Source organism: Mesoplodon mirus (assembly GCF_964341445.2).
Source record: "Mesoplodon mirus genome assembly, chromosome: 11".
Taxonomy (NCBI): domain Eukaryota; kingdom Metazoa; phylum Chordata; class Mammalia; order Artiodactyla; family Ziphiidae; genus Mesoplodon; species Mesoplodon mirus.
Genome location: NC_138987.1, coordinates 81,379,249 through 81,391,736, shown reverse-complemented (window position 1 = coordinate 81,391,736; position 12,488 = coordinate 81,379,249). Strand labels below are relative to the sequence as shown.

Below are 12,488 nucleotides of genomic sequence, written 5' to 3'. Positions count from 1 at the left end.
GAAATGATGCTGCTAAGGAATGTTCTGCTTCACCGAATAATTTGTGAAGCTCTGTAGTTACTACAGCAAATCAAATAAATATATAAGGAAAATGTGGCTGTTTTTGGGTGGGGGGACAGTCATGAGAAGCTTAACGAAAAAACATTACTTTCCCTGGGTTTCTATAACAAGTAAATAAGAAATACAAAATAACAAAATGTAGCAAATGGTCATGATGGTAAGCAAGTACCTGAGTTTGTGTATTTCCTCCTTCAAGCAAGGCAATGCCAAGTAAAATGCCTTCCGAAAAAATTCTGTCATTTTTGGTGTTCACTATAACATCGATGACAAGTTCAGATGCACCTTCTTTATCCAGTAGACACTGAATATCTGACATGGATATCCCCATCTTATCTGAATCTTGTCCAGAAAAGCTTCCTGTGATTAGGAAAAACAAATAAATAAACCTTTGTCAGAAGGCAAAATTAATTCTAATGTTCAAATCCATTGTTTTATGAACCCAAAATTGTGCAAAGGTTTTTTGTTTTTTGTTTTTTCGCGGCACGCGGGCCTCTCACTGTTGTGGCCTCTCCCGTTGCGGAGCACAGGCTCCGGACGCACAGGCTCAGCAGCCATGGCTCACGGGCCTAGCCGCTCTGCGGCATGTGGGATCTTCCTGGACCGGTGCACGAACCCGGGTCCCCTGCATCGGCAGGCGGACTCTCAACCACTGCACGACCAGGGAAGCCCCTGTGCAAAGGTTTTTAATAGTGCTTTTTAAATTTATTTTTCCGGTTTTATTGAGATATAACATCGTATATCAATGATATATAACATTGTGTACGTTTAAGGTGTACAACATAATGCTTTGATATATTGCAAAATGATCACGACAATAAGATTAATTAAATTCATCATCTCATAAAGTTAATTTATTTTCCTTGTGATGAGAACTTTTAGGATCTATTCTCTTAGCAACTTTCAAATATGCAGTACAGTATTGTTAACTATAGTCATCGTGTTGTATATTACATCTCCTGGATTTATTTATTTTATAGCTGGAAGTTTGTTCCTTGACCCCTTTCCCTTGATTCCCCTACTCCCCACTCCCTGCCTCGGGCAAGCACAAATCTGATGCCTGTGTCTAGGAGTTTGCTGTTTTTAGATTACATATGTAAGCGATAGCATGTGGTGCCTGTCTTCGTCTGACTTAGTTCACTTTAGCATAATGAGCTTGAGGTCCATGCTAGTTGGCGCAAATGGCAGGATCTTCTTATTTTTGCTGTGGCTGATAATAGTGCTCTTTAAATGATTTTTATATTTGTGCTATGTTAAGTAAAATACTAGAGTAGCACTGCATGCAGACACGCTCTAAAAATCCGAAAATGAGGAAAAAATGATGTCTTGCCTCCTCCTTGTGCAGATTTGCAGTAGGCTCCAGAAAGATGTCCATTCATACAGACACCATAATCGCCTCTAAAGTACCGATCCAGGAGTATTTTTCTTAATGTAGTACCCTAATAAAAAGGATAAGAAAAGTGTAAGTTATTATTTCTTTTTCTAGCAAAAGAAAAAATATCAATACATTAAAGTGCCACTTAAAATGCATTTTATCAATTATTTGAGACATGGAAAAAGTAACTTTATACTGCATAATATTTTTAAAATTTTATTTATTTATTTATTTATCTATTTATCTATTTATCTATCTATTTATTTATTTATTTATTTATTTATTTATTTATTTTTGGCTGCGTCGGGCCTTCGTTTCTGTGCGAGGGCTTTCTCTAGTTGCGGCAAGCAGGGGCCACTCTTCATTGTGGTGCACGGGCCTCTCACTATTGTGGCCTCTCTTCTTGCGGAGCACAAGCTCCAGATGCGCAGGCTCAGTAGTTGTGGCTCACAGGCCTAGTTGCTCCGCGGCATGTGGGATCTTCCCAGACCAGGGCTCAAACCTGCGTCCCCTGCATTGGCAGGCAGATTCTCAACCACTGCGCCACCAGGGAAGCCCTGCATAATATTTTCTGAGGCAAAAACTTGCAAATATTTCCCAAGAAAATAACAATAGTTTTGCTTCTCCCAGAAATAAAGAATAAAATATAGTATTTTCAATAGACTGTACTAGGAAAATCACAAACACTATACATTTTAAATTGTTTCAAAAGTGTAGGTAAGGGCCTCCCTGGTGGCGCAGTGGTTGAGAGTCCGCCTGCCGATGCAGGGGATACGGGTTCGTGCCCCGGTCTGGGAGGATCCCATATGCCGCGGAGCGGCTGGGCCCGTGAGCCATGGCCGCTGGGCCTGCGCGTCCGGAGCCTGTGCTCCGCAACGGGGGAGGCCACAACAGTGAGAGGCCCGCATACCGCAAACAAAAAAAAAAAAAAAAAAAAAAAAAAGTGTAGGTAAGAATATTTATGGTGGCTAAAGAAAACACAGATTAATAAATACCCTAAGAATTGGAAAGAAAAAGCCTTAGTTAGAGGGGCTCAGTAAAAAGAGCTAGAAAAGTTCTGGGTATACAGCAGGTGCTCAAAAAATTAAGCTTGATCAGACAAAGAGAATTATATTTAAACTCCAAGTGCTTTATTCCGAAGACAGTGGGCAAAAGACAGTGTATCAAACATGTAATTCAAAAATTCCTAAATCTTCAATTTTGTATGGATTACAAGACACTTTTTAAATGATATATTTTGCAGTACAGTTGCTTGCATGTACATAAGAAATATAGACAACTCTAAATCTTCCAGTTTACTGGTTATTATTTTAAGAGACGAGAGTAATTTTTAAAGTATTATTTAAAGACTGTATGCTTAAACTATTTAAATTAACACCACAACTGCCAAGGTAAGGAAATCGTGGTCCAAGAGCTTATGTAATTGGCTGCAGATCATGCGGCTAACAGGTGATGGAGTAAGACCTGAACCCAACTCTTGATGGCAAAACCCAGCCACTTCCCCGTGCTGCATTGCACGCTCCCTCCCCAGCATGCCTGCCTTTTATGCTGAGACAGGTGGCTCTCATTCCTCCTTCTCTCTCTCATGCTTTGGTTGTCCTTGTTTCTCCAGCCTTGTTTCACGTTTTGTCCTCAGCTCTTCTCCCCTCAGCTTCCTTCTCCCCATCAGCAACTTCATCTGACCCTTGCTTGCACAATCACCTGTGCAGGTCTCACTGCCAAGTGTGTCTCCTCCAGCCTTGACCTTGTTTTCCTGAGCCTCTCATCCTGTTTCCACTTACATTTCCTTATCTACATCTGGAGATTCTAGTGGCACCTCAAACTCAGCTTTTCAGAAGGGAATATTCCTTCTCTCTTAAACCTGTTTTCCTCTCAAACTGAAGAAATCCAATTTATTTCAAGGAGATCACATCGTTCTGGTCTTTTAGGCTCCAAACTTAAGGGATCATCTATTAACCACCATACCCAACTTGACAATGATTTGTGAAAACCCACCTATTCTACTTTTTCAACAGCTGCTTCCAAAAGCGTCTTCACACATTATATAATAACCAAACTGAACTATGTGATGATTCCTCAACCACACTTTCTCTTTGTTCACATCATATTCTCTGTCTGAAAAGCTCTTCTTCTTCTTGTTTATGGACATGTCCTATCCTCCCTCCATTCTACCAATATTCATTAGGTACCAAGTGTGTTTTAGGCACTATCTTAAGTGAATAAGATATAACCCTCTCCTCAAAGAATTTGCAATACCATCGGTTCCATAATAGAGATGTATACTAAGCCCTATGGAAGTGCTTAAGGGGAAACAGCTGATTCGGAAGAGGCTTTACATGGCAAACCTCCCCTGCTAACCCAGACGATCATCCCAGCAAAGCTGTCTCGTACACAGTGTGGAACAAATATGTATGTCCTAAATGTCACAGTGCCAAGAATTTCAACAGGCACCCAGAGCCTTATAGCAACTTTCCTTTATTGACACTTAAATTTGAGAACACAGACATTTATTATTGCCTCCTATTTCATGTTTTCTTCCTCTAAGACTTTTTCATATAGGGGTGTTGTGAGTAAAGGTGATGATCAGTCTTGGAAGAGATAGTGAGGTGTTAGGAGCTTATTCTACCAGTGAAGAGAACTCAACTCGCCCCTGTCAAACCAAAGTGGGGCACTTAGAGAAGACGTAAGAAATGAAATTTTCTTTTTTTCTTTTAAAAGAAAGCCTTTTGAGTAAATTAATTTCATCTGGCCAAAGAAGCATCCTTCCAACAGGGGAGGAAAAACAAAATAAGACATTTCTTTGGAATCAAATGGGCTTTTACTGTGTATCTCATTACAGCAGAAGGAGATGCTAAGAGAAACCTTTTTAGACCCATCAATTATAAGGCTGAGGTTGTATGTTGGGGAGAAAGACATGAGAACACATTGACTGAAGTACTTAATTTCTTTAAAGGGCACCTCAGTTTGCTGCACTAATCATGGTTCTCACCTCTACACATGAATGGATTGCTTCTCACTCTAACCCAGTAACATACAGTTGGCCCAGCTGTAATAAGTAAAACTGACAAATGTGAAAACACAGGACTGATTTTCTTGAAATGGTACAAGTCAGTGTCACTGTCTGGAAGAGAACCTGTTGTGAGTAGAACCCCAGGTCCATGTGAATGAGCTCCCTTTTTATGCTCTGTAAGAGCCTTTAAACCACATTATTCCAAGAACTCAACCAAGAGATAGAAAAGCAATAGTTTAAAGGATAAATATTATAGAAAGCTACATTTTACCCTCTGTTTTTAAAAATGCTCTTTATATTGCTAGAAGAATAAAGCTGTTCAAAACCAATCAGACAGTGGAAGTGTTTCATATCAAATTAAAATGAGCACCATACCTGCCATCATTTCTAAATTCTTTTCAGGCAGATGAAATCACAGGTGTTTATCAGATTCATAAACATCTAAATCAAATGAGCAACATTCTTCTTATCTACTTCCGGCCTAGTTAGAAGCATATATTTTTTAACTATGTGACATTCAGAATGCCACCGAAAGGAGACGGGGGCTCCCTATATCTCTGTTCTCAACTCTGGAGCCACACTGTCAGCATTTCAGTCCCCTCTATGCCACATACTAGCTGGAATATCTTAAGTTACTTCACTACCCTGTGTCCAGTCCCATAATTGTCAAATGGAATGATCGTAACACTTACTCACAGAGGGCTTCAGTGATGATTAAATAGGGAAAAATATGTAAAGTACTTTGAACAGTTCCCACCACATAGTAAGTGCTACGTAATTCGTGTATAATCGATGCTGTTGTTTCTAGTATTAATATTATTCAGATCACAGAACAGTTTACAGTTGACAAGGTGATTTTGTACATACTTTCTCACTTTATACCAAACCATCCCACATACTAAGAAAATGGCAAAAATAATAAATGATAAACTACTTGAAAATCTTTATTTGTCCACTATTTTAATCAGTCCTTAGAATTATATACTTGTGAGCTAATGGACCCGGGGCTCACAATGGACCTTCCAACTTCAACTAGGTGGAAAAAAATGCTACATTGGTTCAAACTCCATAGTTTTCAAAAAAGGCAAACTTTGGTGCTAAACATGAATGAAGAATAGGCAGAGATGGAACAGGATTCTGTTCTGTTTGTCTTAACCGTCCTCATTTAAGATTGGAAAACTTTAGATATTGCCACATCACAAGTTTAGCAGAACTGATTCCTGTTGTCAAATACTGAGTTCTGCCTTGAGGCGTGGGAGGCAAGTATTACGTCCAAACCTGTCTTGGCCTTACAGTGGTGACAGCTGAGGGGCAAGTCATTTACCCAAATTCCTTTAACTCAAATAAAAGTAACTGTAGAGCCATGGTCAGAAATTCTGGTGCCATGGTTATAAATAATAGTCTCAGAGCTGTAATTGCCATGGCAGAAATTTGGGAAAGAACTAAAAACATATTTCGAAAAGAATTCTACAACAATTGAGAAGTTCAACTTCTGTACTCATTCTTCAATTCCAAAATGAATTCCTGACTGGGCTTCCCAAGAAGGTGTCTTTGTTAGATTAGGCCAAGTAGCAAGGAATGTCCTTCCCAGTCTTTTCAGTATCAGAGTCAATTCCAGGCCACAAGACACAGCTTTTAGCCAATGTCTTCATATGAACACATCCCAGATGTACTAAATGTAATGTAGCCAACATAACTAACAACCACCTTCTGAAATTACAACAAAACATCTCCATAAAAAGAGAAGTCACACTGACAGTTTGTGAAAATCTGAGAGGATGGGTTTTTCCCGGCCATTTCCTGTTGCATCAACTCCAATGGATCAAAAATTAAGAAGCTCAGGACTTCCCTGGTGGTGCAGTGGTTAAGAATCTGCCTGCCAATGCAGGGGACATGGGTTCGAGCCCTGGTATGGGAACATCCCACATGCCACGGAGAACTAAGCCCATGTGCCACAACTACTGAGCCTGCTCTCTAGAGCCCACGAGCCACAACTACTAAGTCCACATGCCACAACTACTGAAGCCCGCACGCCTAGAGCCTGTGTTCCAGAACAAGAAAAGCTACTGCTCGCCACAACTAGAGAAAGCCCGCACACAGCAACCTTCGAAGACCCAATGCAGCGAAAAATAAATAAATAAATAAATTAATTAAAAAAAATTAAGAAGTCAGAAATGATTGCCTTTCATGGATAGAAAGGATAACAAAAATGTATTAGTCTTAGAAAGGACTAGAGGTTTTCTTTGATTTTCAAAGAAGCACAGCCCTGTTTGCCTTAACGGGAGTTAATAGCATTAGGAGTGAAGAGTCCAAGGACGTGATGTTTGAGGTACTGATTCCACCTCTGTTCCTGTTCCCTTGGAAGTATCATACACTAAAGTAATATTTTTTCCATAGTGTGCAATATCATCAAGACATCATCAAAATATGTCACCACAACCAGAATCCTAGAAAACTAAGCCCTCAACTAGAAATTCAAAAGGTAATGAAAATTGCAAACTGAAGATGCTTAATTTAGGGTTTTCCCTCCAAGTCTAACAATTAGCTGCTAATCAGCTTGGATAAGATCTGTAAGGAGGTGATTGTATGTATCTATAGTCTCCACACAATCTTATTTTAACATTAAACTTGATATTAGTCTAACTGGCGTTCCCCTAACCTTTTCATTAATGATAGCCTGTCTGATTAGATATTTTTCCTCATTTGAATTCCCAGGGGTTAAAAAGGTATGTATCTAATTTCAAATAAATTATTGCAACAGCTGTATCCTAGTGGAATTACATTAGATCCGTCATTATAATCAACTACATCTTCAAGGAACTCCTTGGCGGAAATGTGGCCAATCTCCTATAATCCAACTGGCTAATGGTTTGTATTTCTTGGTCACTGACTCCAAGGAATGTAAGCCAATTCTTTCCCCTGATGATTTTCCCCACTTTCTTAAGACAAGAAACATAAACTTCAATAGGAGTAGTTATTATATACATTCACAAGATGCTCTTCATCAATCCAATGACACAATCATGATAATTTTGAAAAACATACAGATGTTTCAATAATTCTGAAAAGAATTCTGAAATTCCTTTTTTGTAAAGGAGGTTACAAAAAAAAAGAATGTGGAAAAATTTTAAGCCAATTATTCATACGCCACAATGGCAATCTACTGCCATCTCCTTTCTTCCCTTTTCCTAATTCACTGTAAAGACATTATATTTCTACCATGTGTCAGGAACTAGGAAAGGGGGTGCAAAAAGCAATTCTGCAGCATATGCTGAAAGAATTTTCAAATATGTAGAGGATATATGGCACTGTTTTTCAACATAAATAATCCTCACTAGACCATTTGATTCCATTTGTGAAATTTAAACATTTACACAGTAAATGATGATATTTAAAACATTTGATGATGATACTGAGATAAGAGCGACTTAAAGTCATCATTCTGGGTTTATCAAATATCCCAGCCTCTAGACAAACAAGGTTGCTGAGAAGGCTTTTCATAGAGGATGCGTTTGTGCCCTCTAACTAGTGAGAAGTAAAGGAAACTATCTTCTCTGGGGTTTAATAAAAGCCTCTCAGTACTGGGTTTCCAGGAAGCATATGGACTGACATGAAACTCAACAAAATCATACACCTCACCCATTTCAATACAGGGTCTGCTTACATTCAGAGGTTGAGAACTTATGCAACTCTTCACCCACAGTACTGGAGAATGGATCTTTCTGCCTGTAATTGTTTACCTTTCTGAGTAAGCAGTCTTCATCTCATCTCCAGAACATAAAGTCGAGAGAAGAGTAACTAATCAGACAATAAGCAGATGAGCCTTAGACACCATTTCCCTATTGAAGCAAAACTCCTTGACACACATCATAAATCACTACCTCATAAAATTACACTCAAATGGCAGTGCACACAACCACTAAAGTTAAGCCCATAATCTGCTGGTTCACAGTATAGAAACTACTTGTTACTGAGAAAAATGGAATCGACATGCTGCCAATGCAAGCATGCACACTCACACCAAAGGCCAGGAAAAATGGAATTTCAAATGGTTAATTTCAAAGCTTCTGCAAAGGCTTTGTGTACCTGAAGGATGATATGGAGAGGTATAGAGCAAAAAAGATTCAGCTTATGGGAGGTCTCAGAGAACATAAGAGGACAAAGCAAGAAGGGGAGGAGATGGAAATAAATGAGAGAATTGACCTTGATCTGAATGATAATGTGAAGTACAATTGGAGAGCTTCCCTCCCGGACAATGGGAAGAGTGATATCTGTTTTAGATCCTCAAGTGCTGTGATTCCTCTTATATTTCCACAATCATTTGGTAAAGACTGATACATAGGTACAACTTTGCAAGATGGAGTAACAGTGGTAAGGAACAATATATAAAGTATTGAAATTCAACCTGTATCTCACACAATCCACAAAAATCAATTCCAGGTAGGTTCAAGATTTAAATGTGAAGGACAAAACTGTAGCACTTTCAGAGATCTATGGAGGAGAGTATATTTATGATACAGGGGTAGGGGAGGATTTTTTAAACAATAAACTAAAACCGCAAACTATAAAAGACTACAGTAAAATTGAGAGCTTCCATTAATTAAAACACATCATTAAAACCACAAACTGGGAAAAGATATTATATATGTTTGTGTGTGTGTGTGTGTGTAGTGTTTAAGGAATTCCTGCACACTAGAAAAAAAGCATAAATCATCCAAAAGAAAATGAGCAAAAGGCTCAAACAGGCACGTCATGGAAGAGAAAAGCCAAGTAGCCAATAAACATAAGAAAATAGATAATTAACCTCACAAGTAATTAGAGAAATGAAAACTTAAACTGCAGTAAGAGATTTCTCACCTACACAACTGGAAAAAAATTTAAATTCTTTCAACATCAAGCTTTTACAAACATGTGAGCAAACAGAACACTGATAGCTGGGCAAATTGGTACAGCTACTTTGAAAAACAATTTGACATTCTTAGTAAAGCTAAAGATGTACAAACAAACAAACAAAAAAAAACAAGACAAAAACAAAACAAAAAGAAAAAAAGACAGAGAGGTAAGACCAGCACACTCCAGCCCTATATTCACCTTCCTGTTTCTATATTCACCTTCCTGTTTCAGTGTAGTTCACGAGCTCCAAGCTGGGAATCTACCACCTGCAACCAAGAGGGTCTTGGCCCATGGGGCAGTGAGAGCACAGGACTTGGAAGAGTTATCAAGAGAACAGCATGGTAGAATAGCCACCCCCTTACAGAAAGAGAGAGAGAGAAACCTAATCCCTTTCCCCAAAAATACTAGAAAGAAATTGTCCTTAAAAGGGAAGGAGAAAACTAGCACTCGCATTACTTATCAATCAATGCAAATATTTTGACAAAGGAAGTATGAAGCCAAATTTTAATAAGTTCAGAATATATTTAGAATTTCCTCAGATAGAAGTATCTACGGAGTCAATGGAATGAAGAGGAGCTCTGCATAGCACAACTTCAAGGGAAGCTCTTGAGAATTAAGTGAGATGATATCTATCTGCACACTGTTTAACACATAATCATGCAATTTACAAAAGGGCTCAGCATTGGAAAGCTGTGCACTTAGTGAAAATGATAATGTTTTAGAGAACATGCACAGCGACGAAGACCCAACGTAGCCAAAAATAAAATAAATAAAAAATTAAAAAAAAAAAAGCGGCTTGCTCCTTTAAGAAACAAAATGGATTCACAGTCCAAAATGTTGGCAAGGATTATGGAACAATGGAAATTTTCATACACTGTTGATAAGTGTAAACTGGTGACACCATTTTTAAAAAAATTGGTTTGATCTGAGTTCTACTACTGGCTTTGTGATCTCAAGAATTTTATTTAGCTGCCCTCAGACTCAGTTTCCCCATCTTTGTGTAATAATATCCACACTGCAGGACTATTTTAAGGAAAAGAAATTGTATATGGAAAACTTTATGTTCTTAGCCCATAATAAGTACTAAATAAACAGCTATTGTAATATTTTGTTTAACGTTTTAAAAAATAAGCTTCATTTGAGAAAGACTTGCGCAACTGGCATGTATAGGATATGACAATGCCCAGTGCCATGAAGACACCCACAGCTTTAAGTTCTGACATAAATATCCAGTTCCAACTTCCTATAAATTTTTAAGAGAAGGCAAATGAAAAACAGCATTCATTTCGTAGAAGATCACTTTGAAGCCAACTTGATCAGTATGCTCTGTTTTCATAAAAATAACACATGCACATGCGTAACTTTCAAGCATCCCTAGTGCACGTACAAAGCAGAACTTCTTCAGAAGCCAATTTAGATCAACTTTTCTTAAAGTAGTGTTAAGTGGGAAGACCAAAGGTCCAATGTTCTCTTAGAAAAGAGCAATATTTCTTCCTGATATTTGTTTTTAACATAAGAAATGTAAGAAAAATATTAAAAACATTTATAAAATTATCACACAATGTCCATTAGGAAATATTGTGCTTCCTAACTAGTCTCCCCATATGCACTTGGTGCCCCCCCAATTCATTCTCTGTCATTCAGAGGGTTGTGAAACAACAGAGGACTAGAACTGAATATATATGAATACATAAAATGCTTACAAATCAATGAGAAAAAAAATCTGGTGGAAAAGCAGACAAGAGAACTGAACTGGCATTTCTTATAAGAAACACATATGGCCAATAAACATGAAAACGTGCTTACCTTTATTAGTAATTAGGGAGTATTAATTAAGATTATGCTGAAAAAAGAATATATATATATATATAACTGAATCACTGTGCTATACACCTGAAACTAACACAACATTTTAAATCAACTATACTTTAATTAAAAAAAGAAAGACTACCATAGCCACCATCTTACACCCACCAGGTTGGCAAAAATTAAGAAGTCTGACAAAATGAAGTGCTGGAGAGGATGTGGACCAATTGTAGGAATGAAAATTGGTACAACCACTTTAGAAAACATGTTCTCACCCAGCAATTACATTCCCAAGGAAACGTGCTCCAGGAGACACATAGTACCATATCCTAGACATTTATATTAGCATTGACAGCAAAACAAACAGGCAAAAAATAAACCAAAACACTGGAATCAATCCAAATATCCACTGACAGGAAAAACGGATCAGTAAATTTTAGTATATTCCCAGAGGGTAATAATATCTTTGGTAAATATAAAAAAAAACTTGAGCCTCAGCAACACACAACAACCTTGATGAATCTCAGAAACATGATCTTGAGAGAAAAAAAGGGCTTCCCTGGTGGCGCAGTGGTTGAGAGTCCGCCTGCCGATGCAGGGGACACGGGTTCATGCCCTGGTCCGGGAGGATCCCACATGCCGCGGAGCGGCTGGGCCTGTGAGCCATGGCCGCTGAGCCTGCGCGTCCGGAGCCTGTGCTCCGCAACGGGAGAGGCCACAACAGTGAGAGGCCCGCGTACCGCACACACACAAAAAAGTCCTAGGAGACATGTAGTGTGGTATTAAACCTGAGAGGTACTAGTTGTCTCTGCCTCTGGAAGGGGAGGCCAAAACACATAGGTAGATACAAGCTTTTCTTCAGTTGGCTGGGGGATTCATGGGTCTTCATTATATTGTTATGCTTCATAATTTTAAATGATGTTGTATATATTATTTCATATAAATTCAATATTATATTTAAGCATCATGATGGTTACTTCCTGCATATCATGTTCTTTGGCTTTTGAATACTGACCCAAACCCATAGCATGGCTTAGGTAAGGACTTGTGATCCAACATCTACAAATCTTGAACCATTGTCATCCTTGTTCCCTGAATCAATCTATATCTTCCTCCTGCCACACAGGCCTTTCAGTGTCTCATCATGTCTCCTCTTCCTCAGGGCATTAGCAGACGAGGTTTCCTTTTGCCAGCCATGCTTTCTGTGCACCCCCATCCCCAAGTACTCCCAGCTTTGCTTAGTTAACTCCTAGGCAACCGTTAGGTCTGAGCTCAACCATATCATAGTCATTCTCTCTAACCTTACTAAGCTAGTTCTCATTCAGTCCTCTCATAATATCCTGCACT

General features: G+C 38.6%; 1 protein-coding gene across 1 annotated transcript in view; it reads right to left on the bottom strand.

Annotated features, from left to right (window-relative positions):
* Window positions 1-12,488, bottom strand: part of ITPR2 (inositol 1,4,5-trisphosphate receptor type 2) — a 540,309-nt gene that overhangs the window by 169,160 nt on the left and 358,661 nt on the right. Inside the window, exons 38-39 of the mRNA XM_082634919.1 lie at window positions 1,388-1,496; window positions 230-417 (exon numbers count right to left, since the gene is read on the bottom strand). Coding sequence (XP_082491045.1) covers window positions 230-417; window positions 1,388-1,496 — 297 coding nt within the window. The remainder of the gene's footprint in view (window positions 1-229; window positions 418-1,387; window positions 1,497-12,488) is intronic.